This window comes from Peromyscus leucopus, chromosome 3 (genome assembly GCF_004664715.2).
Source record: "Peromyscus leucopus breed LL Stock chromosome 3, UCI_PerLeu_2.1, whole genome shotgun sequence".
Classification (NCBI taxonomy): domain Eukaryota; kingdom Metazoa; phylum Chordata; class Mammalia; order Rodentia; family Cricetidae; genus Peromyscus; species Peromyscus leucopus.
In genome coordinates this window covers 61,003,312-61,031,096 of record NC_051065.1, presented here as the reverse complement: position 1 = coordinate 61,031,096, position 27,785 = coordinate 61,003,312, and the positions used below count along the sequence as shown (strand labels likewise).

Here is a 27,785-nt window from a genome sequence, read left to right as displayed (position 1 = left end):
AACATTGGCTGTGGTCTCAGCTAGCTGATAAGCTTTTGTGCCCCCACAGTGCTTTATTTTTAATTTTTCTGGAATAAAGTTTGATTCTGGTTTAATAGACTTTAGTGGTCTGTCCTCCGTTATTGCAAGACTCTGGACTCAATATAGGCATGGGCTAGAAGGTCCCTCAACTGGGTTGCAGGTATTCATAGCCGCATCACCCATCAGGTGGAGTTTGGGAGGAGTCTGCTAGTCAGATTCTGAGCCACTCCTGCTGGCTGGGTGCTTGGGAGATGATTGTTTCTTTGGAATGTGTGTGATTCTATTCTTGTTTCTGATCACCAGTTAAACATTACTGATGGCCATGTTTTCATATCCTAATCTATCTTCACAAAGGACACAGAAACTGGGCAAATATGGAAAGAATATTCTGGACAAAACTGAGCCACCCCATCTGGGAGACCAAAATCCTGAATTCACAACAGGTTATAGTCAAGTGGGATACGGTATTCATTCGAGCATCGACCCTCAGGCATGCGCTCTTGGGCAGTTCCTCACAGCAAGTGTGTGGAGATGCTTTCTCCTCTCTTCCTAGTCTTGTGTCCCAGCCCAAAGCTGTGCCCTGTGTGTCAGTCAATCACTTCCTGTGGGTGACAGAGGCTCTGTAGAGTTAGGATTAACCAACCCTGCGTGGGTGATTCCAAAGAGGTACAAAAGGAAGCATGGAGAGGATTCCTAGAGGAGACATTGGTGTGTGAGGGTGCTAGTGGTTAAGAATGTGACTCTGAGCCGGGCGGTGGTGGCGCACGCCTTTAATCCCAGCACTCGGGAGGCAGAGCCAGGCGGATCTCTGTGAGTTCGAGGCCAGCCTGGGCTACCAAGTGAGTTCCAGGAAAAGGCGCAAAGCTACACAGAGAAACCCTGTCTCGAAAAAACCAAAAAAAAAAAAAGAATGTGACTCTGAAATCCAGAACAGAGGCCTCTGTAATGTCCTAACACTATAGATGATTGCCTTGTCAATAAAATCAGAATTACAAACTGATAAAGGGCTATATTTTGCGTTTCCTTCTAGTGTGACAAGCATCTCACAGAAGCAACTTAAGCGAGCAATGTTTATTTTGGCTCCTGGTTACAGAGACATTTCAGTCCATCAGAGTGGGCAAGGCAGGGCAGGCTAGCAGAGGGAGCCGAGTGTGGAGTGTGCAGCATTGAGTCTTGACGCTGGGTCAGCGAATTCCTGGTTCTGCTATCTCTTGAGTTTGTTGGCAGCGGCGGTAGGAAAGGGCCAGCAGGGAGAACGGTAGGGAATGAGATGGACAGAGAAATGCTCAGAGTGAATGGAAAAAATACACAGACTACTTAAAAACCTGCCATATTTTCAAGAGAATCTTCTTAACTCCTTCAACAATCTGGCTGAGTATGTTATTCTCTGCCTCATGTCTTATCTTCTTGTCATATTTTTCCCTGATTATTTGTATTATTTCCTCTTTTTTCTGAGCACTGTATTTCCCGAGGGCACACTCTTCCTCAACTATTCTGATTTCATTCTCCTTTTGAACAGTGTAAAGGTTCCTCAAGATCTCCACTTCTCTCTTCAGCCTTTGCTCCGCGTCCTTGTAGATGGCTTCGGAGAAGTAGACTCCGCCATTGCTCTGCACCATGGCCTCCACCAGCTGCACCAGCTCCTGCACCTGGGCTTCCCTCTCAGCCTCCTCTGCCTTGTTGTTGATGGCCAGGCAGCGGCCCTCACACTCCCTGATGATGCTTTTTAGGTTTGCATCTGAGTCTGCTATGAAGTCATTTAGGAGCTGGTCCTCCAGCTCGTCTTTGCGGGTGAACAAGACAATCATGTACTTCATGGCTGCCTCCCCAAAAATTGCCTTGATCCGAATAACAGTTTCTTGCTCTTCCTCTGTGTGGCGGCCCAGCCGCAGTACCAGGATGATGGCGTGAGGCCCGGGGCAGGAGTACAGGACACAGCGGCTGATTTCAGTGCAGGTGGTTTCCAGTTTTACCTTGGTGTCAAAGAGCCCTGGGGTGTCAACAACCAGGAGGTCTCTCTCCTTCCACTTGCGGGATTCTTTCTGACAGGTCTGAGTGACAGCATGGGGTGCAATTCTAGAAGCAAATAGCTTTTGCCCCAGGATAGTGTTTGCTGTGGCACTTTTTCCACTTCCTGTTTTTCCTACCAGAACAATCCTCAGAGAGTTGTCACTGGGCTCAGCCATGATTTCTTCAGGAAGCTCTGAACTCCAAGGTGCCTTGAGTACATGTCAAAGGGAAGAAAGTAGTTTAGATAAACTGAAAAGCACACTGGCCCTTCCAATCTTTCTATCTTTCCATTCTGCAAAGGTTCTCATAATCAGGGGCAAGAACAGACACACTTCAGGGTCGAGCAGACACACTTCAGGGTCTAGTAACACAACGTGCTTGGAGGGCGACTGGCTCAGAACTGTAGGTGACCATCCCACTCTAAAGAGAAAACAGGAAAGCTAATGTTTGGATTTTAAATCACAGATGCAACTCCATAAATATCCCCTTTTAGCTTTGAACCAAGTGGATACAGGCAGTGAGATAGTCCAGGGAACCATGAGAGACATCACAAATCATGTCTTAAGTTCCTTATCAAAATGCACAGCTCCTCAAAGCTTCTCGGAAAAATTTTATTCCATTAAACCCTGGGTGACTGGAGAATTCCAATGCTAGTCTATTCCCCAGAACCCAGAGAAGGAAAGAGGGCTTTCATGTGCTTTCTAGGAGGCAAATGAAATTCATAGGCCAAAGTTGACAATGACTGAAGAAATGCAAGTAAATCTCACATACAATTATCAATGCCAAATCCTAACAAAATATTAGCAAGATAGACTCCAGTGGAATTCATAAACATGGTACATTATGACAAAGTGGAGTTTCTGCAAAGTACCAGGGCTCAAGAAGAGAACGTTACTATGGTAACCCACCAGTCAGGGTTCACATAAGAGCTCTGCAGAACATGTGGACTGAGGAAGCTTCCCATATGTTTGTCCTTCTGTCTTTGTCTCCCTCTTATTCTTTGAGGGCCCAAGCTAGCAAGTTATTAGTGGGGAAAATCTTTTCTACTAAAACCCAGATGTTCCCACCTCACTTTCCCTAGGGACTTGTTCCCTCAAATAGAGGGAACAAGAAATAGAGAGACATTTTCACTATCTGTAGGAAAACTGCAGATAAAACATTCTATCCAGTAATCTGCTACTTGCAGTTATATGGATCAGCATATGAATAGTAGCGCTGAACAAATGCCTAAACAATTTGCAAATATAATGACATCATAAAGAAAGTGCAAAGGTTTAGAGTCAATTCTGAGCACTAGAAATTATATAAATACAGTACTCAAATATGAAATTCTCAAAAATGAAACACACATACATATACAAAGAGTGGAGAGAGGTAAAGTGAGAGGATGGTGAGATACCTAGGTGTTTTTCCTGACTCTGCCTGCTAAATGAGAGAAGTAAAAACAGGTTCATCAGGGGCTCTGATCTTGGTGCCTGAGTCCTACCATTCAATGAAAGATCCCTAGACAAGTGGTAAGTCCTGGATATTCTTATCCAGATATTCATTTAGCAGAAGTCTGAACGTGCAGCAGCACATTCCACTAACACAGATGTGGGGAAAGCAGAAACTCTCTGACAGCAGATGGGAAAGCTGAGCCACACAGGTCTGTGAAAGGTCATCACTGAAGTATTTACCCTGGAAACCACAACATCGAATCTGAGCATGTACCCAAGGACACACTGAGAACAATATAAAGAAAAGTGTGCAGACCCTCACTCGTGGGAGTAATAGTTATAAAAGGCAAAGCAAAGCATGAGCCCATTTGCCATAATTAGGAGACTAGTGGAGTAACTCATATGTTCGCAGAGGATGTGCTGTATCCCATGGGATGTCACAGGAACAATTTGCCCAGGACCAGGAGGTGGGGAATGACCACCTCACCTCCTCTGTAAATGTGTAGTATTTTCTCTAGTAAAGAGTTATGGTTTGTATATGCATATAAGTACAACTCACTATGTACTGCTTCCACACATGTGCACATTTCATGGGAGTATTTTGTCCTCATAAAGGCTCAAGGATAGAGGATCAATTCCCTTCCTAATTTTATAGGTAAGAAAACTGCAGATCCAGCATACCCAAACACCTGCCCCAGGTCCCTATACTCACACTATCCAGTGCAGGGACTGAAGGCCAAGACCCTCTGACTCCACCAAACCCCTCATAACCAGGCCCTAAGCAATCTCTTCCTGGCTCATCCTCAGGCCATGATTCTAAATGCCAGTGGAGATCATATCAATGTGCCACCAGGAACAAGAAGGGAGAGAACAGCCCTCCCTCTAGGAAGTGGAGCTCTAGATAAGACTACCCTAGGGATGCCCGGTGAGGACCACCCATCTCTCAGTGGTTTTGTTTTTTCTTTTTTTTTTTTTTTTTTTTTTTTCATACTGACAAGCTAAGGTTGGGAGACAGAAACACTCATCTCAAAACTTTCTAAAGTGGTTCTAGGAAGACCCAGAGAACCTGCAGCTAAGAAGTGGACATAGAGAGTGTTTCAGAATACTGCAGAGATAGGTCAGGACCTAGTCCACTCTTGAGAATTCCTAAGCCCCGTGAGATGCAGTTCTCTCCACTGTGAAAAGAGACAATGCAACCAACCCATCAGGATGGTTCCAGGACGCCACAGGGCAAGTTCTGTAAAGGTCGCTTACAGTGCTGAGTGTGACCCTCACTCAAGGTCAAGGCATTTGTTGTGCAAGGCCATTTGTACGAAGAAAATTGAGAAAGGGCAGAAGCCATTGCTCAGTGGCCCAGCATTGGCCCAGCGTGTGCATGGCCCTTTGTTAGACTTGTTAGCACCGTGAAAGAAGACCCGGACTGCAGACACAGCAGCTCGCAAGCTCAGCCAGAATCACAGACACCCTGGGCCTTCAGCACAGCGTGCCCTATTCCTGGAGCTCACACCCTCCACTCCAGCCCCCACACTTTTAGGGTCATGACCTCTTTCCTGAGAAGCACAAGGTGGGCCTCGACTTGGAGTCAGAAACAGGAATCAGTCTTGCCCACCTTGATGTCCCTCTGGCAGTCATTGGTGCACTGAGATTTGATACGGGGAGTTGAAGGGAGTTAGGGCACGTTTACAACTGGTAACCTGCCTCCTAGTTCTAAGATCTGCCCCAGGGGCAGCAGTGACATTTTAAAGAAAAGTAGTGGGTTTTCAGGCAACAGCATCTAATGCCACCCATCAAGCAAGTCTTTCTTGTTAGTCATGAGATGATGGACCTGATCCTAAGCAGTCTGAGTATCTTTTCAGGACCTCCCCACTTCATGCACTGAATGCCTGGGGTGCACCATCACCCCCAGCCCCCATCCCACATGCTCTGTGTCCTCCATCCCGCCCAGCTCACCTTCTCCTGCAGGACCGACGAGTCCTCACCCTGTCCTCAAGGAAGCTGGCTGTACCACCGCTCCGCTGCAGCTCTGCAAACCCTGAGCAGAGAAACCAGAGGGGTGGAGCCAGCGCAGAGGTTTCAGTTTGAAGAGCAGGGGAAACAGTCCCGCGCTGCGGCTGAGGCTTCAGCTTAGCCCTAGATGAATCTCTTCCTCTTGGGCCTGCTGTGATGTCACAGCCAGGGCTTGTGTTCGATGGCGTTGGCTCTGAAGACCCTGTTCAGTGCTCCGCATGCAGCGTAGGATACAAAAGGGATAGTATAGATAATGATAAAATAAAAAGATAAATTATTAAATCTCTTTTTAAAAAACAACTTGTTTAAAATGTTTTATATTACTATAAATTTTAGTTTATTGATACAAGTTTAAACTTAATTTCGTTATACTATATATATATTTCTACTCTGTTTGAGGTATTATGTTTATGTAACTCATTTAGATTATAATAGATAATTAAAAATACAGATTAACTAGTCTATGATAGTCAAACTTGTAACATGTTAGTTAAGTTTTCTAGGTATGCATAAATATATTTCAGATAGATAGGTGATCTTCAAACACTTCAAAGACCTACAAAATATGACACTTAAAATGTTTTAAAAATTTAAACTTTCTAGACAATGAGACATGTCTGCTCCTGACAACACTGATTTACTTCAAAAAAGAAGATGGACATCAATGACACTTTGTATAGAGTTTATCTTCTTCTTGACAAAAATAGCTATTTGGGCAAGAAACTGTTCTTGCCTAGACTGCTTTAAAAATATATATCAACTAGACATACAAGACCCAAAGAAATGTGACCACTAAACTTTACTTGACAAAATGGTACTTCAGGTTCGTACTTTACAAAAAAAAAAAAAAAAAAAAAAAAAAAAAAAAAAAAAAAAAAAAAAAAAAAAAAAAAAAATTACCAAACATTCTACAAAACACAGAGAAAAGTAACTAAAAGACTCTAGGCCTGTGGGCTAAAGACAGATGCCCAACATTACAAAAAAATATTAGGTGACTGTCTGTCTGTCTCTGTCCACTCTCACAAGACTCCCAAAAGTTACTTACATCCTTCTCCCATTTCTCAGGTAATATTATATCCTTCTGGGGCCTTTGATGTAATCAAAAACTAAATAGTTATAATTTCCTTAGTTATGATAAGAGATAAGTTAGATATAAAACCTCAGACTCACAAATATAAGAGAGATAGGATATCTTCTTTAATTTTGCCAAATACAAATAAACTAAATATTGTAACTGTAATTCATACTTGATAATTGTTTTGTTATCTGTAATTTTACTATGCAAAAGTTAAAACCTTCCTTTAAAAAAAAAAAGGAAAAGTGCTGTGGGATGTTCTATATGTTAAATGTGTTGTTCTGGTTTGTTAATAAATAAAACACTGACTGGCCAGTAGCCAGACAGAAAGTATAGGCAGGACAAGGAGAGAAGAGAATTCTGGAAAGTAAAAGGCTGAGACAGAGAGACACTGCCCACCGCCGCCCTGACAAGCGAGATGTAAGGTACCAGTAAGCCACGAGCCATGTGGCAACTTATAGACTAATAAAAATGAGTTAACTTAAGATATAAAAACAGCTGACAAAAAGCCTGAGCCATTAGGTCAAACAGTTTAAATAATATAAATGTCTGTGTGTTTATTTTATAAGTAGGCTGTTGGACTGCCGGGGCTTGGTGGGACCTGGAGAGAAAACTCCAGCTACAGGACACTCCATCATCTGCTGCAGGATTGCACGTTGCTCCTCTTTGCAGGAGTGTGGCCCTAATCTCCAAACTGAGAGAACTGCTAACAACTGACAGGACTCAGATCAGTGTGCACCCACCCCAGACACCCTAGAGGATCACCCTTAGCTGAACAGTAGCCTCCTGAAATGTCATCCTCCATGCCCAGGCAGCTCCTAATCAATGACTGGTTGGCATGGAGACATAAAGGCACACCCTTTAGCACTAATTTTGGATATGGCCAGAGTTCCACCCAAGCTCCCATGCTCCAACTGAACTGACTCTCTGGGTCTTCTTGGCACTCACCACAGTCCTTTGTCTTCTGTTTATTTGAGTGTCCTAGAAGCGTTGTGCCTAGAAGGCATCCTAAGTACATTCGCACCTACATATCTCAATGTAACGATCTGTTACCTGTGCACTTCTTCTAGGAGCTCCAGAAAGTTCTGCCTAACCATCTCATCTGTGTTGGTGGAAAGCTGAGGGCTCCATTTGGGGGAGGGTCCAGCTTAGCTTTACTCAGTTTGTGGTACCTGAAGCAACCTAGGGTGGCCCTAGTGACTATACCATGCAGTGTAATTATTTTAGTCTTTTGAAAAGCTGGTTCTATTTGTGGGTGATCTAAATTTCTACAAACCAGCTAACTTGTTGTCCTTGTTTATTTATGGTGGGTGTGTATCCAGAAGCAGAGCAGTCAGTAGACTATGTGCATAAGAGGGTACTATGTGTGACTGTTCCTGGAAAGATAGAAACAAAAGGTTTATTCATTCCAGAAAGAACACCAATGAAAGGCCACAGAAAGAATTCCAACTCATTTAGCTCTTAGTGAACCAGTGAATTTGTTAGGGTCCCTTATAGGAATTACTTACAGGAAGGAGTATGAATGACTCAAAGGCACTGAAAAGTCCATCCCAGCATGGAGTGGCTTTCATGACTCATGAAAGCTGCGTTCTTGAGGCTCTCTGAAAAATCTGCCATCAACCCCACAGAAAAGTGGGGTCTAGAAAGTTTAAATTTTTAAAACATTTTAAGTGTCATATTTTGTAGGTCTTTGAAGTGTTTGAAGATCACCTATCTATCCGAAATATATTTATGTATACCTACAAACTTTATTTGTAGATGTCCTAACATTTAGTTACCTTTGCATTCTTACCTAGCAATGAAAGGTTATTCAGTTAAAGAATTGTGCTGATATTTAGTTATCATCTGTGTGTGTGCACGTGTGCACGTGTGTGTGTGTGTGTGTGTGTGTGTATGTGTGTGTGTGTGTGTCCATGAGTGAGCTTGCCATTGCTGACTCAGAGCACCTGGTGAATTTATTTCATTGTTTTAGTTTCTGCTGGCCTGCATAATGGGATCACAGCTTAATAGAAAATGATTATCAAGATCTCTTTATGAATAGATACTTTTCTTGATAAGTAATTTGATAGCAGTTTTCCCCATGGTTAGTGAAGAGAAGTCATGAAATGCTTAAGAAACTGAAATAACTCCAACAAGGACACAAAACCACCATAGAGATCTCAGCCAGTCTTCTGTGTCGTAATAGCAAACATATAAGAAAGATGTTTGTCGACAGTCCCATCTGCTTTGGCCAGAAAAACAAACAAACAAACAAACTGGGATAAACACAACCAAGTTAAACTGGATCCTTGAACAGAGCAGAAAGAAAAGTTAAAGTGGCTGCTTTTCGACTCAGGCAGAAAAACAGCAGCAAACGCCTGTGCAGGTGTGGTTTTAAGAGGAAGAAGGGGGAGGTCTGTGTTAGAATGAGTTAGGATGTGGTGGTAAAGGAGATGGAGGACAAGGGAGAGGGGACAGGGATATTTGCTCTGGAGGGGCAAAGGACAGCCTCTGCAGAGAGGGGAGACAGATGAGGCACATAGGTAAAGGTGTTTAATTTTAATTGGGCATGTTAATTAGGTGAGCCAAAAGGGGCTTCTGATTAATGGACCTTGGTCGTCAGGCTCAGGGGAAGGAAGTGGCCAAATAAGGGAATAGACCTTGGCAGCTCGCTTTAGGAACGTAATCTTACAGTTTTTAGCAAGGCAGAGGGAATGAGGAGAAGGGCAAGGCCTGCCAGAGCCACATGCTTGAGTGGGCCAGTGTCCCTTCAGATATTAAAGAAATTACTAAAGATGGAAAGATACCATGCTCATAGGTTGGCAAAACTAATATTGTAAAAACTGCAACATTATTGAAAGAAATCTACAAAAACACAATCCCATGAAAATTCTAATGACAACAGGTGGAGGTGGCCCACACCTTTAATCTGAGCACTTAGAAGGCAGAGGCAGGTAGATCTCTGGGTTCGAGGCCAGACTGGTCTACAGAGTAAATTCCAGGATGGCCAGGGCTACACAGAGAAACCCTGTCTTGAAAAACCAAACAACAACAAATTCTAATGGCATTCTTCACAGAACTAGAGAAAAAGGGAAAAAAATTATATGGGAGCAGAAAAGATGATGAAGCCCAAAGAGCAAAGCTAGAGATGCCACAATCCCTGATTTCAAACCATACTACAGAGCCATAGTAATGAAAACAGCACTGTGCCGTCCCAAAAGCAGACGTGTAGCCTGATGAGTTACAGTAGAGGACCTAGAAATCAACTACACGGCTATAGACACCCACTATTTTGAAAAAGGTGTCAAAAACACAATTAGCAAAAAACCACCTCAGCAAATAGTGATGACAAACTGCGCATCCACTCACAGAAGAGATCCTTAACTCTCACCCTGTAAAAAAACAAAATTACAAAACAGATCAAAGACAGTGAGAGAGCTGAAGCTTTGAAACTACAGAGAAAAGTTCAGGGGAAATGCTTCAAGATGCTGATAGGCAAGATCATTGTGAAAAGGATAAGACATAACCCCAGGGACTGACCAGTGGGGTTACACGAAATGTATAAGAAGTACATTTCAGTGTGAGAAGCAACTGAAAGAGTTAAGAGGCGGCGTGCAGAATGGGAAATAAGGTTGAGCTACACATCAGGTAGTCATATCTAGACTATAGAGAACTGGAAAATCTGATTATCTTCTAATGCCGAGAGCATTTGGCCAAGTCCACACACTCGTGCAAAAACCACTGAAAATGGATTGGTGGTGTTTGCTATTGTTTGCCACATAGTGTCACATAATAAAATGCTTCCGAACTGTGGGGCTCAATCCTGAGTTTATTACACTGGTGTGTGGTTCTGTTGGGTTTTAGCAGAGAAAGCTGGGCCCAGCTTGGCAGAACTAGGCTTCTGTAGTTCTGTGGAATATAGTAAGAAGTATCTTTATAATCTATATAATCAGTACTATCTTATACCTGTATCTATAATTCTACATTCCGACTCTATGTTTTCTATGGATCTAGATCTAGATCTGATCTGGACTGAATGCCCAGTGTGCCCATGGGTTCTGCATCCATGGATTCAGTCAGATGCAGATAAAAATGTGGTCAGGCCTACAAGGCTTGATATGTACTGACCATGTATGGTCCCTGTTTCTTGTGGATATTCTCTGGCCAGCACAGTGTGGCAACTATTTATATAGTCATTGCACTGTGTTACTACTGTGAGTGTTCTAGAGACAATCTGAAGTATAGGGAGACTGTTTGCAGGTTATATGCAAATTCAGGGCCAGTTTGTGTAACGGACTTGAATATCCCCAGAAACCCCCCCCACAGGGACCAAAGGGCAACTGTATCTGTAGTTTATCTTTATCTGTATTGAGAGAGAGAAGGGGATAGATAGATAGATAGATAGATAGATAGATAGATAGATAGATAGATAGATAGATAAGAGGTAGATAGATAGGTGATAGATGGATAGATAAATGACAGATGCATAGATAGATAGATAGATAGATAGATAGATAGATAGATAGATAGATAGATGATAGATGATGATGATAGATATAGATAGATGATAGATAGGTAGTAGATGATTGATTGATAGATAGATAGATAGATAATAGATGATGATGAGATAGATAGATGATAGATGGATAGATAAATGACAGATAGATGGATAGATAGATAGACAAACAGACAGACAAATAGACAGACAGATATTTTAAGGAGCCATTTCACACAACTGTAAGAACTCAAAAGGCCAAAATGCAGAGGACAGGCCAGCAGCCAGGGAGGGAAGGGTGTTTCTGTCCATAGACCAAAATCCACTGTCCAAGCAAGGCAGACTGGAAACTGAGGGGGTGTTTTCTGTTTCCTCTTTCTCTTTGTTAATTAATATTTTTAGTCAGTGTGCAGACAAATGGGTTTCATTATGACATTTTTGTGTCTATCATTGTACTTTTCTCATCTCACACAGGTTTGCTGTATTAATCTTGAGGTCAAACTTCTTTGGGGGGAAATTTTGCTCTGCTCCATTAAGGCCTTCAACTGGTTGGACAAGACCCACTCACACCATAGAGGGTATCTGACTTGTGTGAAATCTACTGACTTAAAATGTCAGTCAAGCCGGGCGTTGGTGGCGCACGCCTTTAATCCCAGCACTTGGGAGGCAGAGCCAGGCGGATCTCTGTGAGTTCGAGGCCAGCCTGGGCTACCAAGTGAGCTCCAGGAAAGGCGCAAAGCTACACAGAGAAACCCTGTCTCGAAAAAAACCAAAAAAAAAAAAAAAAAAAAAAATGTCAGTCAAACAGTTGGCAGCTTCTAGGGGAGGGACAGTCAATTTTCGTGGCCCCTGATAAGTCAACCATTCAGTAGAAGGCCACACATTCAGGAATATGTGGGCAGCATAAATTGGATGTGATGAGTTTTGTTTTTTAAAAAATAGGGTAAGACCTGAAATTGGGAAGGGGTAGAGGTTAGATCTGGGAGGAGTGGGAGATAAGTATAATCAAAACACATTGTGTGCATGTATGAAATTCTCAAAAAAAAATAAAGATACTATACTTTATTTTCTTTGAAAAAGAAAAACAACATCAGCCACAGCTAACTAACACACTCCCAGCAATGCCAGGCCATTATTTGGATGAACATCTATCTGCATTCTGTCACCGAGGCCAGGTGACATTTTTGTTAGCCTCTACATAACAGGTGGGTTGGCAGGGCCAGCTCTGCTCCATGTCAACTGCCCTCCATCTGGGACTTGCAGACTAGTCAGGACACATTTCCACATGAGTTGTGAGTTTGTGAAAAGGAGATGGTCAACTTTCTGCCCAAAGTGCTGACCCATGGGGCGGACAAGGCTTGAGGGGCAGGATCTTTATGGCAGCTCATACAAAATGGTGTCTGTTTTGTTCTCCTGTTGTGTACAGAGAGCATATAGAGACACGTGGGCTCCGTGTTAGCAGCACAAATGCTCTGGCCATGGGGATAAAATTGCTGGAAGGAGAATCTTTCTGTTTTTCCAATCTACTTGGACCACATGCTACTTCAAGAGTGATCTCATGAAATTATATTTGATGCTTAATAATATGGGATGCTAGGCATAAGGACTACAAATTCAAGGCTAACCCAAGAATCTTAATGAAAGTCTATCTCAAAAAAAAGGGGGTAGTGGAATAGGGGACATAAGTCAGAGAGAGTACCCCAGTAGTATATGTAAAACCCTGGTTGGATTCAAGTATTGAAAATCATAAAATAAAAAGCATGGGTTCAGGAGATGGATTGACCATCCAAATCCCAGGGTGACCACTCCGTGATCTGCGCCTTAGCAAAAATACTCGTGATGAATCATCAGTTTGACTAAGTTTAGAATCACGTAAGCAATAAATAGGAAGGGATACTTCCAGGTGTACCTGTGGGGATGTCTCCAGGGAAGATAATCAACCCTGAATAAGAGTGGCATCATCCCATGGTCTGGGAGGCCAGACACAAAATGGATTGCTTTTTTGCTGTGATGGACTGGACCTGTGGTAAGTGCTTTCTAGAGAAAAGACAGGAAAGAAGGCAACAAGCTTTAGTCAGCACTGTGCTTCATCTCATCTCTGCAGCCTGGGTGCTACAGTCTCACAGCAATGCCATGGCATCCGTGTAGCCTTAGACTCACAGACTTCCAACTGTAAACGCCAGTGAGAATGCATAGTCTATACAAGGGGACAGAGGGTCAAAATGTACACAAGGCAAAGCCTTGCACTCGGGGCTCAGCCTCCAGCCATGAATCTGTTGGGCTTGTGCCAGCCCAAATAAAATACCAGCAGAAAAGCCTCCCTTTCCTGTGCCTCTGTCTGAGAATCCCATTCCAAGCCCTCGGAAGCCATGAGACAAACTTAAAAGATCTTGGTTTCAGGTCCTTTTGGATGGGAAGGTAGGTTGTTGGGTGCTAAAGAGTTTATTAGAAGAGTTGTTAACACACGGACACACAGACAGACAGACAACAGCATGGTTGCAGGGACTCTGAGGAGGAATCAGGGCCCTGAGGCAGAAGTGGAACTCTCTTACAGCTCTCTGAGCATGAGGGGTAGTTTAACAGCAGAACCCTGTGGTCTGACTCTGATTCCCAACCAGGGAAGGGGGTGCTGGGCAGAAAGTGTGAGCATCAAAAGCCCCTTTGAGGTAAACTCACCTCCCTGGGTGAGAAAGCTGAACAGTTGGAAGTCTGGTAACTGGGGGCTCCTGGACAACACCTCAGTGGTAACCAGGCCGCATCCATGAGGGGGGGCCTGCTGTGGTTACCTGCAGAACGGCAGTCTTGCCTGCATTCTAGCATTTCGTTCTGACAGAAATAACTAGTTCCTCCTTTAAGTTATTTTTGTCGGGAACACAGTCATAGCAAGCCCGAGGTAGTTAATAGAAAGCTCAGCCTATGGTGCCTGTTTCTTCATCTGCTAGGCTGAGAAAAGAACTTTCTTCTTCAACGGAGGGCCAAGGGTGAAGTGAGTTAACCCAAATATAGTCCCAAAGACAGCAAATGCTACTTAAATGTTAGTGGTTGCGTTTGCAGTCACCATTCTCCCGATAAACCACACACACTTTCTTAAGAGTTATTTGTAACTGTGATTTTTTTTTCTCCAAAAACCCCAGAGTTATATGGAATTTCCAACACCATCACTGTTCACCGACAACTGTATGCTTCCTTTGTCTTCTAGTTGTTAGTTAGGAAACAGGCATCTAGGCTCTAGAGCAGAGATGTGGTTCATAGACAAGACAATGAGAAAGACTGTGAACCACCTTCGCGCAGACATCTAAGAGACTTGAACAAAGAAGTACTTGGTTTTCAGGAAGCGGAGGCTAACACACAGTAGTTAAACACACAGAGAAAGACAAACATAAATCCTGGGAATAGTGGTGCATATCTGCAATCCCAGCACCCAAGAGGCGTTAGGGCAGGAAGACAGCAAGTTCAAGGCCAGCTTGAGCCATATGAAGAAACCCTGGCTCAGGAGAGAGGAGGGGAGGGAGAGAGAGAGCAAGAACAGAGTCGGGGGAGAGGGAGAGAGAGAGAGAATGACCTTAAGTTGAGATGGGAACTGTGAGCTAGTGAGCTATACACTCAAAGGGGAAGGTTGATTTCCTGGGTGATGACTGACTGTGTCAGCTGAACTCCCTGGGCCTACATCTTCACTTAGTTGTGAATGAGTCCAGAGCATTAATAAGGAGACTAAAGTATTCCCTGTTCAGTAGTACTAGTTCCTCAGTTCCTGGTAAAATACAAACTTTGGAATAAAAGCACCTGACTTCAGTCCCTGGAGTCTCCAAATGTCCATTCAAAACCCAAACCCAGGGAACTCTCGCCAGAAAAAATGAAATCATCAAAAGTGAGAGACTGGGGAGTGAAAGTTGGAAAGAGCTCAATATTCGAATATCACATTTATATTCTGCATCTGTCAGGTTGTGCCCAACTATGCTACAGAAACAAATACTGTGATATTCTAGCTAAATATCATACTGATCTCTGACCTGATCTGCCACAGATCTGAGTGACTCAAAGCAGTGTTGTGGAAAACAGTGACTATCAGAATTGAAAATAGTTGCCTTTCTTTAATTATGGGAAGAACAGCGATATTTACACGGTGAAAGAATTATGGGAAGAACAGCGATGTTTACATGATGAAGGAAGGAACAGTAAAGAGCACCGTGTGAGTCCTAAGAACTGACCATGTTGAGGCACTTGCTGAATAAGTGAAACTATAATACGGGGGTACCGACATAGGGGTATCTACCACATAGCCCGCAAGAGCTCTAAATGTGGTCCAAGACAAAACTGGGAACTTACTTAAAGCATGAGCTTTATTTATTTACTTATTTATTGTGGATGAGTGTCTTCCTGCATGTGTGTATGTGTCCCACGTGCATGCCTGGTGCCTGCTGAGGTCAGAAGGGCGAGCAGATCCTTTGGAACTGGAGCTACAGACGGTTGGAGCTGCCATGTGGGTGCTGGGAACTGAACTTATGTCCTCCACAAGCAAATGCATTGTCTCCACCAGAACTATCTTAAAAGTCACAACTCAGAACCCACTGTAAAGCTCATTATGGGATGGCATCTTTAGTAGAAAATCAAAACTACTTATGATGAGTTTACTAAGCAATGCATGGAGACTATGAAAGATACAGTGTGCCCTGAAAAGGAATTGTTCTACATTATTTCTCAAATTAGTTAGTCTTATAGCCAGCCTAGCTGAAGAAACTGGAACATCTATGGGAAGGGTTGGAAGAGTGGAGCACCAATGTTACATTTTATACTGTCTTTGGTGAATGACAGTGTTGATGCTAAAGGTACAGCAGAATGTGCCATTTTTAGCAGTGGTGTTGATGGCAAGGATAACGTCCCTGAATAAATGGTTTCTTCTTCTTCTTCTTCTTCTTCTTCTTCTTCTTCTTCTTCTTCTTCTTCTTCTTCTCCTCCTCCTCCTCCTCCTCCTCCTCCTCCTCCTCCTCCTCCTCCTCCTCCTCCTCCTCCTCCTCCTCCTTCTTCTTCTTCTTTTAGTGTTTCGAGACAGGGTTTCTCTGTGTAGTTTTGGAGCCTGTCCTGGCTCTTGCGTTATAGACCAGGCTGGCCTCAAACTCACAGAGATCCGCCTGCCTCTGCCTCCCAGGTGCTGGGATCAAAGGCATGGGCCACCATCACCTGGCAAGAAATGGCTTCTTTAGTGCCCTTAACACACACAACTGGGGGCCAGCGATGTGGCTCAGCAGGTGAAGGCTCTTGCTGCCAAGGCTGACAACGTGAGTTTGACCCCCAACCCCACATGGTAGAAGCAGAGAACCACTCTCTTTAGTTCCCTTCTCATCCCGCACCTGTGCCAAGGCTTATAGCCACAGGAAAGCAGACAAATCGGAAAGACAAAATACGTAACTGTATCCTCTGGGATGGCTCAGCAGGTAAAGGAGTTTACCACCACGCCTGGAACCTCAGTTCTGTTCCTGGAACCTACATGGTCCCTGCAAAGCTGTGCTCTGATCTCCACACATGTGCTGTTGTGGCACATGCATGCTCAGACAGGTACATGTATATGGATACATAGACACACTTACACAAGATATTTATATGAAGTTGCAAAACAAACGTTCAACTGATTTTCTTTGTTCATTATTAATCTATTTCATCCTACCCTAGTGATGGTGAATCATAGAGACTTATCAAATTCATAGAAGATGCATTTGCCACCAACCAAAAACTCATGTTTATAAAGTATCATTGCACAGCACATCAAAAAAAAAAACTTTGTGCATAAAAGCGTTAAAATGGCTAACACCATTAGCTCAGGCTGAGGGAAAGGTCTTATGCACTGACACACTGACTGAGAACAGATTTGGGGGAAATACCTTGGTCTATTTGCACCTCCATTTTCAGTTGATATAAATACATCATCTGTCAGTTTTCAAGAGTTGCAATCTGACACCAGCTAAAAGAAAGACCAACCTTGCCTTTCCTGGGTTTCCTCTTTCACCATCATGCCTTACTCATGCCATCCCTTTCCAGGCAGCACCTACATTCGTGAGAACTGTCTTCAAGAATGAAGTCCGTAGGAGTAAGATTAGGACCAGAACACCGACAAGCCCCCGGAAAGGCCCCGAGGACTGCAGCTACTTGAGCTGAACCAGGTATTGATGCCTCAGTTTTCAAATACAAGGTCAAATACCCACTGGGTTTATGTTGCTCTCTTTTCTTTTACTTTTATAATAAAAATTATCCCCCAAAACTTAGTAAGGACTAGAGAGATGGTTCAGCATTTAAGAGTGTATACTGAGTTGGGCAGTGGTGGCATGTGGGGTGTTTACCCACCAACCCCACAGTTCCCCAGAGTTTTCTTGAGTGTGAGCAGCAGGAAATGTTAGATAGAATGATTTATATTGCGGAGATAAACAGAAAATAAGGATAGCCTCGAGAGGGCCTGGAACCTTTTTCAACGGGCCCTGTCTCTGGCCCAGGGTTTTTATAGAGACGTCAAGGGGTGGAACAAAAGACCTCCTCCCCCAGCACAGCCAAGTGCAGACCATCTCAGACACCTGCACTCAGGCCTGTGATCCTAATCATCCTCTATGCGGACCTGCTGGGTAAAGCCACGAGGAACCCGAAAACGGGCTCCCACAGTGGCACATGCCTTTTAATCCCATGACTCAGGAGGCAGAGGTAGGTGGGTCTCTGAGTTCATGGCCATCCTGGTCTACAGAGTGAGTTCCAGGAGGGCCAGGGCTGCACAGAGAAACCCCATCTCAAAAACAAAAACAAAACAAAAAGTGTATACTGCTTTAGAGGACCAAAATTTGGTTACCAGCAACCAAATCTTACGGCTCACAACAGTGTGTAACTCCAGCTCCAGGAGATCCAATACCTCTAGCCTCCACAGGCACCTGCACGCTCGTGCACACACACACAACTGAAAAATAAAAACAAGCTTTTTTCTTTTAAATCAGTGAATTCTCGCACTTGGGAGACAAAGGCAGGCAGTTCTCCATGAATTCTAGGCTAGCTTGCTTCACTTAGTGAGACCTATCTCAACAATATCTCAACAAACCAACTAGTAAAAGTTGAATTAATGAATTATGTTCATTTTCTTTATTGGTGATCAAAAACTTGGGACCTGCCTGATAATTTCAAAAGATTCTTCAAACATAGAGAATCTTAAAAAGAGTGAGATTTTAGAGCTTGTTGGTGAATGAAAAAAAAGAAATAAAAAGGAAAGGAAGGACATGACTGCTCCTAGGTACGGTGGAGGAGAAAGTTTATTATAGGTACGTGGGACGGCATAGTCAGAGGCAGGGATATCTGGAAGAGCCCAGAGTGGACAGGACCAGACTGAACTGGTCCATGCAAAGAGTGGGGGTGGGGGAGCGAACAGGTGCAGAGGCCAGAGGTACAAAAGGAGCAGGTAACCAAGATGTCTGGACTACATAGGAAAGAGCCTCTGGGGCAAGGGCAGCCCAGCCCCCGGGCCTGAGAATTAGGGTACAGGTGGGGTTTGCCAGCCTTACACTGTAACAGGGAGGGCCTGAGGGAAGCTGGAAGAACCTGGAGGCCAGGTCTGCTTTGATATGTTAAATAGGCTCCTCAGCCATTCCAGGTTTGAAACTTAACAGTTCCAAGAAAAGATATTTAAAAGATGGATTGAGGGAGAGACGGGATGGTGGATGCTTGTCCAGTCCTAAACCTCTGGATCACTCCGGGATGTGAGCTCAGTTCCAAAAGATGGGATCGGGGTTCGTGTCCCTGAGACAAGCTTTCCAGAGATCTGCAGCTTCCTAATTCTCTAAGCCTTGTATAAATAATAAACATAACCACCACACTATATTCTTTTAAAGTTGTTTTTCTAGGCTGTAAGCGGAAGTGTCTGGCTTGGCTGCTCACTTCCTGTTTCTCATTTCACAGTGAGCGGCTCTTTGAAGGGTCATGCTTGAGCTCAGAACATACTGTGCTGATAAAACATGGGTTGGAATATGGATCGGCTGTACAGGCAAGCAGAGTCCGTTGGCTCATATACTATGGAAACTGTTTCCTGGCTTTTCTACTCCATCTGCGAAAGATACAGCATCTTGGCCCTACCAGGAAAGCCAGAAACTTCATGGGAGTGCAGTGTCACAGGAGACAGGAAACGAAGCCATTCTTGCCTGTCAGCCAGCCCCATGGTAAGTCCCACTGTGTGTGTATGTTTACACGTATGCGTGTGTGGTGTGTGTCTTGTTTGGATTTGTATATGTTTTACGTGTGTGTATGCTGTTTGTGTATATGTATGTTTCATATATGTGTGTGTTTATTTGTTTAAGGATATGTACTGTTTACGAACACTTGCATTTGTGTATATATGTGTTTACATGCCTATGTGGTACGCGTATACTGTGTATAGTGTTTGTATTACACATGGGTATGCAGCTTGTGTATCTGTACATGTTGTATGTATATTTGTGTACTCACAGGCATGTATGAGTGGCCATGTATGTACATTTCTGTTCATCTGTATTCGTGTTTACATGTATGTGTATGAATGGGGTACACTGTATTTTTATGTATTATATGTGTCATGTATGTGTTTACATGTGTGTATTGTTTGTGTATATGTATGAGTTGTATATGTGTATAAATGGCATGTGTGCCACATGTATGCATTTATGTTTGTGTGTGTTTACATGTATGCATGGTGAGTGATTGGTGGGTATTATGTTTATATTTTTATTTAAAGTTTTTTCATAGAATATATTTGATTATGTTTTTCCCTTTTTCCTACCTCCTTACCAATCAAACTTCATGCTCTCTCTCTCTTAAAAAATAAAATACAATTTTAAAAACCTGAAAATCAAAATAAACAAACAAAAAACCAATAAGAGGAAAAGAAAAAGTCAAAACAAAATGAAACAAATCAAAAAGCTCACAAGACTAACTTTTCACCTGTGAGCCCATGGCTGGCAATAGATTGGAACCCAGAATGAACTGTGAGCCCATGGCCAGCAATAGAAAGGAACCCAGAATGAACTGGGTGATGGCCTTGGTTGGAGGTTCTTCATCTCATGTTTGTCAGAGCATGTATGGCTTCCGGTTTTGAGTTTCTGTGGGATTCCTGTGTGTGCGGACTACGTCTGTTTCTCATATGTTTTCTTTAGCTCTTTTTCATCTGTTTGTTTGCTTGCTTTGTCCTGTTCTCGTTTGTTTTTGTTTTATCTCTTTTATTTTATTATTATTCTTTACATGTCTACAAGGAGAGACAGAAAGGGTGTGGAATTTGATGGGAGGAGAGGCAGGGAGGACCTTGGGGGAGTTGGGGGAGGGGAAACCATAATCAGAATATTTTGTATGAAAAAAATCTATTTTCAATAAAAGAAAAATAAGGAGGGGAGAGCCCACAGAAAACCCTGGAGTTCGTTTTGTATTATGCAAGTATTTCTATGTATGTTGAACGTGATGTAAACATGTTTGTGTGTTTATAAACCCGTGTGTGTGGCTGTGTATCCACATTCATATAAATAACAAGTGGTGTGATAGAAAGAGCTGCAGCACCGAGCCAGGAGAGCTTGCTGTTTTCTCAGTGATGGGGACCTGCAGCCCGAGTCTGGCACACTCCCTACAAGCATTCTACCTCTGAGTCATGTCCACCACCCCCAACTGGCCAGTGCTCCCCAGGGCACTTTTTTAAATGTCACATTCTTTCTGAGCAATGGAACCAGGGTGATAATGTCTCTCTCATCTGGACTGGAGATAAAAATTCAAAGTGTCCCGTGTGTGTGTGTGTGTGTGACTGAGGCGGGCCAGCAAGGCTCAGAGGACGCAGCCTCCTTCCTCTGACAGTGCTGTGGGCACGGTGCTGGGTACATAACTATTGCCTGGGTGATGCCTGGGCTCTGCACTCTCCAGCGTCATCTGCTGGGAGCTGTTTCTGTCAGTCCACCTGTTCTCCAAAGAAGGAGCGAGGTCAGGGAAGACGCCGCAGAGACTGAGGGGTCTGCAGGCCTCCAGCTCACCAAGGCAATGGCAGCGCTGCTCAAGCCAGGACACCTGACCAGATCTGAGCTCGGCTATCGGCCTGGTCTGCTTCCTCACTCTTCTCGGGAACCGCCAGACTTTCTTCAGCTCCCTGCATCCACATGTCAGCCCATTAAGTCAGACATTGGCTGAACGTCATAAAAGCACATCACAAAGCCATGTCTCTGGTGTTCCCACTGGCTTCTCCCTGGGATTCAGAGAAGATAAGGCAGCCTGCTAGCCGAGTAGCATAGACCATCTAACAGGACTGTGACAAGTCCAGACTGCACTTGGGGGCCCACCCCAGAGTCTTTGTCCAGATTGTTTAGTCTGGCTGTGAGGGTCCTGAGAAAGTCACAGATCATCCAGTTTTCCTCCCAACCCTCTAGGGAACCTCACTCTAAGAGCATCACTGCAGACTCTGGAAGCAGAGGATGGTATTAGCCCCGGAAGCAGGCAGACATCACTCATCAGAGCAGTCATTGGGAATTCCTGGCTGGGATGCCGTGGCTCTAATTAGCAAAGAGAATTAGAAGTGGGCCTGTGATTGTGGACATGCTGTGACATTGGAGGAGCAGGTCTTTGCAGATTTAGACCTCAAATTCCCCCTGAAGTGACACTCAGGCCCAGGCAGTGTGAGCATCCCAGGCAGTAACTAACTATGTCTCCATCGCACGCTGAGTGCCCTGTTCTCAGCAGGGTTCTGCCTTGCACTGTGAAGATCCCCATGGCTCTCACCTTCCTTGCAACTGCTGAACACAGCCACTAGCTTTCAGCCATGCCAATTCTCGGTGCTAAAACCTCGATGGTTCTTTCTGGACCCAAGACCCAAAGCTACACCCTCGCCATAACTTCCTGCCCCTGCCTATTTAGATCTTCTATGGTCTGAGACACAAAATCAAGACCATACTGTCTCCCTCTCTTCTTCCTGTTCTTCACCATTCTCCTTCTCCTGACCCCATTCCCCGCCCCCGGCCCTCAATGCACAGCTCTGGACACTGTCTACCCAAACAAATTCAGTGACTCCTTTCTTATGACAATCTCGTCAACTCATGGCGGAGAACACAGTGCCTGAGGGGTAGGGTTCCTGAAACCTCCAGAGAGTGTCTCATACCCTTCTTCCCCACTCCTCATCAAGCGCACCCGTGCACGCGCACGCGCGCGCGCACACACACACACACACACACACACACGCATAACAAAATGAAGCTATTTGCATGTATTTAAATGTATGATTGTTTTCTGCAGGTGGAAGAAGGATGTGGACACAGCCCCCAGAAGAATCCCACAAGGCAGGTGCCCCTGGACTCCGCACAAGGGCCGACAGAAGGTACACTGCTCTCCTAGAGAGGTGAATCAGAGAGGTGTAGATGGGACACTGGTGTGCAAATGGACATGAGACCACCCACTGAGTGCTGGGAGGGGCAGGTGAAGGCCCTCTTTACATAGATTTGCCCACTGTAGCCAAAACAAAGCAAAATGGCTCTTCTTTACACCAGGAAAAACTAAGGAAAGGGACCCCTGACAGGTGGGTGGCCATAGGAGGTGAGAAATGCCAGTTCCAAGGAAAAGAGTCTTCGCATCCAAGCTCCTCCCTGAGAAGGACACGCTGGTCATGTGGACACGTTACAAAGACTAGTGCTTTCTCACAGCTCTTGTGTGGGTGATTAGCTGCATGTGATGAGTCACACTGATTGATAGTACCATGCAATGTCTCCAGTGGCCATTGGCAGGGACCGGGTTCAGTCTTCTCGGAGATTCGCCTTTGCCACCTAACCAAGGGAGATAAAATCTGGGGATGTTAGAAACCTACCCACGTTTTCTTTCTAGAAGAAATTATCTGTGACTCATTGTATTTTAACATGAATGACTTTTTTCTTTATGAATTTGAAAGGCCTGGACCATCAGAAGAAAGCCCACTTATTTTACCACTTGGGAAAGTCACCAACGCAGGCTAAGCCTCCTTCACTTCTTTTTTTTTTTTTTTTTTTTTTTTTTTTTTTTTTTTTTTTTTTTTGTTTTTTCGAGACAGGGTTTCTCTGTGTAGCTTTGCGCCTTTCCTGGAGCTCACTTGGTAGCCCAGGCTGGCCTCGAACTCACAGAGATCCGCCTGGCTCTGCCTCCCGAGTGCTGGGATTAAAGGCGTGCGCCACCACTCCTGGCCGCCTCCTTCACTTCTTACGGGAAGCAGAGTTAGTCATTATTTGGAAAGTCCCCTCTCTGCATCCCATGATGCATTTGGCTTTTAAGTTTGGGCTCTGGCTGCTCAGAAATAGGTATTCTTTGGTCCTAACTGTGCCTTAACTAGGCAGGCAGGAATGGACATCCAACTATCCATGCCTGATTGAAACTTACGTGAATCCACTCAAATTCTTTCCTATCCCCTTTGGAAAAGCTCAAGAGAGCAGAGAAGATTGCAGGTCAGGCTAGGGTAGAGGCGTGCAGAAGCAAACCAGTGGGTGCTGAGAAGGTTTGAAGGCCGAGCCTAGCTGCCTTTGGCAGGATTCGTGCTCTGTGATCAGAGACCCAACAGTGTCTTCCACGGGGATCACACTTGAAAACTGTTATTTGGCATTTTATGTGGTTTAGGTCTTAGCACCTGCGGGGCTGGCAGAAGGGCATCTCCTTCCAGTACCCAGCCCCAGGCATATTTAAACATCTTGGCATTGGAGTAGCCAGTGTTTAGCTGACATGTGGGTCTCCCTTCTCACCCGGTGGCTCTGATGTCCCTCTTTGTAGAAATGTTCACCTCTGCCTTCCAGGACGCAGGCTGAGAATGTAAGCCCAGGGCAGACCTCAGGGACAGATGCTGGCCTTTGTCTCTGCCATCTCCTCATCCTGGGACTGTTTCTCAGATGCGTGGGGCATGGCCTCTGATAAACAGAGAGGATAGACTCTCGTCCCATTCCCCTCTGATGTTTTGTTTTGTAAAATTCTTCTAGGTCTGAAGGAGAAAGAGCTCACCCCGAAGAGATTGCAGCTCCTTCTGGTGGGGAAAACAGGAAGCGGGAAAAGTGCAACCGGAAATAGCATCCTTGGCAGGCAAGTATTTGAGTCCAAAATCAGCGCTAGACCAGTAACCAGGACCTTCCAGAAAAGGAGCAGAGACTGGAATGGAAAGGTGTTTGAGGTGATCGACACCCCAGACATTTTGTCACATCAGGACCTGCCTGAGGTAGCAGCTGAGAAGATCTGTAGAGTCCTGGACTCTCCAGGGCCCCATGCAGTGCTCCTGGTGATACAGGTGGGCCGGTACACAGTAGAGGACCAGCAAGCTGCCAGGCGCCTCCAGGAGATCTTTGGAGAAGGGATCCTGGCTTACACCATCCTGGTGTTCACTCGGGAGGAGGACCTAGACGGGGGATCCTTGGAAGAATATATCCAAAAAAACAACAATAAGAGCCTGGATGATCTGGATGTCGCGTGTGAGAGGCGACACTGTGGCTTCAACAACAGGGCCCAAGGGACTAAGAAGGAGGCCCAGCTGCAGGACCTCATGGAGAAGATCGAATTGATCCTGTGGGAGAACGAGGGCCGCTGTTACATCACAGAACTTCCACATGGTCCCAGCAAAACAGTTTAGCCACAGAGCAGGCTTCTGAGGAGGATCCCTCGAGGAGTCCTGGCTGGAAAGGCTGTCCCAGATCCAGATGGCCTCCGAGAAGACCTGTAGGTATGTGATAGGGAGGGCATCCATGTGGGCCGACCATAAGCAGGGGTATCTTAGTTAGTGTTCTATTGCTGTGAAGAGACACCATGACCACGGCAACTCCTATAAAAGGAAGCATTTAATTAGAGCTCGCTTACAGTTTCAGAGGTTTAGTTCATTATCATCATGGCAGGAAGCATGGTATGCAGGCAGACATGGTGCTGGAGAGGTAGCTGAGAGCTCTGCATCCAGATCCTTAGGCAGCAGGAAGAGGGAGACTCTGGGTATAGAATGGACTTTCTGAAACCTCAAAGCCCATCCCCAGTGACATACTTCCTCCAACAAGGCCACACCTCCTAATCCTTACAAATAGTGCCACTCTCCGGTGACCAAGTATTCAAATCCATGAGCCTATGGGGGCCATTCTCATTCAAACCACTACAAGGACAGTCCATCACCAGCTGCACCCAGTGCCCTTGTGGCCTTCTTCCTCTGTTTCCACAAAGAGTTTTCCAGTCCCTGGGTCACACTGTCAAGTGTGGCAATGGGTGAGGCCTCAGTTCAGGGGACCCAGCTACAGTCTGTGTCCAGCTACACAGCTTCTTTCTGGACACATGGGCCCTCCTTACACTTAGTCCGCAGCACAGTGCCCTGATACGGGATCTTCTATCCCACTGATATCACGTGCTCATGTTCTGTGTCTGTTCTCTGATACAACCAAAGCTTCTTGCCATCGTCCGGCTCTTTCTTTTGAATCAGCCCACGGGCAGCCATGGACCAGGTACTTGTACATGTTCGAGCTGCACCCTTACCCATAAAGGGGGACAGACATTATAACTACAAGGTGCCTACCCTATGTAGTGGTAGAAAATGACAATGAGACAGAATAGAGAGGCCCAGAGCAGCAGTTAGGATTTTCTTCCACTATGTAAGGTATTTTAATAGGTTTGCATTCTGTAACCATGTTCTGAGCACTGACGTATTTCTAAGCTTCTGAGAGACTTGGCCGCAATGACCCCATGTGCACAGTGACTAATTCTGGACCCTGTATGTCCTTCCTGGGATGGAGAGGACAGTGCCTCCCCCGTCCTTTGTGAGCTGAGTACAGCTGGACTGAATGTGTGGGAGCAGATCTCCGTGCAAGTGCAAACCTTAAGAACACAACAGCGGCAAACAGGACAAGGCAGAGATCCCGAGGAGTCAGAAATCCGAGGGAGCCGACCCAGAACTCTCCCCTGTGTGCGGTCTCCCCTGTGTTCCAACACATGCCCCCAATAAAGCTTTGTTCCATTGGTACTACTTGCCTCGTGATGATTTTTGTCTGACTTGGGAAAGGAGCCTTGAACTGATTGGTAACCACAGTGGCTCTGGCATACATGCCAAGATGTATCCTGGGCTATAGGGGAATGTGAATAGGAATCTGGAGAGAGGCCAAATAAATAATAAATGATAAAAATTAAAATGACACTTGATTCTCTTGAGCTGTAACAAACAGCTCTCATGGATACTTCCTGTGGGTCAGAATGAGTGGAGTTGGGATAAGAACTGAAGAAATCAGCTTTGGCCTAGGAGAACCTTACCCCGAGTCTATAGGGTGTGGGGGATGTCTCCATCTGCATGGATTTGGACAAGAAAGACTAGTACTCCCTTCCCCATGAGGCTGGTTATCTCTGGTTACCTCCCCTTTTTCCTCTGGGTTCCATCACCCAGTTCTAGATCTAGCTTTGGGAATATTAGAGAGCAGAGGATATTTTATACTTCCATGAACCTCCTTTACCCTGATAGGTGTATGGATGGGGTGAAGGGAGGGTGTGCTTGTGTGAATGAGCTCTGCAGGAGGATCATTTGGAAGGGTGAGCAGAGGGAAGGGGGTCTATGAAAGACAGGATCCCGCACAAGAAGGCTGGGTGCTTAGAAGGCATGTAGGGTGGGAACCTGGGTTTCACAAGACCTCTTCAGCACAGGATGTCTTCCTGGAGAGATGCGCCTACAGATAAAGTGCAGTCAACAAAAGAAGGAAATGACATTGGCTCAGACCTCTTAAAGGAAGCAGTTTAGCTAACTGTACAGGCTGTGGTGCCTCAGATGCACGTGAACGTCCGTGGGATTCAGGAAAGGGCCTGGAGCGTGACCAGCTTATGGGAAGCTAACAGGAGGTGGGGGGGCGGGGACAGACTCCCAATCCCCTCTTCTCCCCCTCAGCAGTGCAGCAGGGCTGAGCTCCCTTCCGGGAAGGTGGGAATGGGGTGGGAGGGACAGCATGGAGACTGTCAGGACTCAGAAGATGTGGCCTGGGTCCTGCTAGCTGCTCATCTGCAGGCCTGATCCAGTCTCCTCTGTCTGCCTAGGAAGAGGAACTCCTAACCTCCCTAGCACAGGCAACAACATCATAAATCACTTCTCTTGGCAAATGGCAGTGATGGCCCTGGTTTGGAACCCTGCTGGGAAGTACCTGACAGAGCATGTGCACTTCCTTGTATTGTCCTGACTTTCCCAAACAGGAAACAGACTCTTCCCTCAGCCCTGGCTCCCAGCTCTTACTGCCTTGATCCCCTCCTTCTGACCCAAGGTAGCCTCAGCACTGAGAGTTGGGAACTACTAATCTGGTGTCTTGATACCCCCAGACAATCATCTACCAGAAACACACGTCTTTATTGAAGATAAGCCTGCACTTTGTAATAACAGTCCAAGGACACGCTGGATCTGCAGATGGTGTGGAGGCATTCCATTACTGAGCAGGGAGGGAAAAGGAGGGGAAGTCCTGAGCAAAGAGAAGGTGCGCTGTAGTCTCACCAGTGAAAGTGGTCATGCGGGTAAGGACTACTGCAGGACAAGCTGACAAGATGGGAAGGAGACAGAGATGTCCTACAGTTGTGTCTAAAGTCCTGCTATGCCAATCAGAGCCTCTCTAGAAAGAAGGCTTTGAGGGAGCTTAAAAGGAGCCACTGTCAGTCAGAGGGTGCCTGGAAAGAATGCAGCTTCATGGGCAGCAACCTGAATGGCAGGATTAAATACAGATTAGGATTGAGATAGCAGGAGAAAGTTGGACATTTTTCTTTTCAAAAACAAACAAACAAAAACCTTTATTCTTTCCTAGTGCTCACCCATTGC

General features: G+C 45.1%; 2 protein-coding genes across 3 annotated transcripts in view; one reads left to right on the top strand and one right to left on the bottom strand.

The window, feature by feature from the left end:
- Nucleotides 1-1,077: 1,077 nt before the first annotated feature.
- The window catches only part of LOC114700098 (GTPase IMAP family member 7-like), a 70,160-nt gene continuing 43,452 nt past the window's right edge, over nt 1,078-27,785 (bottom strand). Inside the window, exons 1-2 of one of the 2 annotated variants that reach the window (XM_028879590.2) lie at nt 5,418-5,556; nt 1,078-2,240 (exon numbers count right to left, since the gene is read on the bottom strand). In XM_028879590.2, the coding sequence (XP_028735423.1) occupies nt 1,335-2,207 (873 nt within the window). In that variant the 5' untranslated portion in view covers nt 2,208-2,240; nt 5,418-5,556 and the 3' untranslated portion in view covers nt 1,078-1,334. Of the gene's footprint in view, nt 2,241-5,417; nt 5,557-27,785 lie in introns of those variants that run through there. The other variant, XM_028879591.2, reaches the window with a different exon arrangement.
- LOC114700097 (GTPase IMAP family member 6-like) lies at nt 18,923-24,826 on the top strand. The gene is made up of 3 exons (XM_028879589.2): nt 18,923-19,200; nt 22,274-22,355; nt 23,968-24,826. The coding sequence occupies exons 1-3, from the start codon at nt 19,000-19,002 to the stop codon at nt 24,606-24,608; spliced, it is 924 nt and encodes a 307-aa protein (XP_028735422.1). The 5' UTR covers nt 18,923-18,999; the 3' UTR covers nt 24,609-24,826.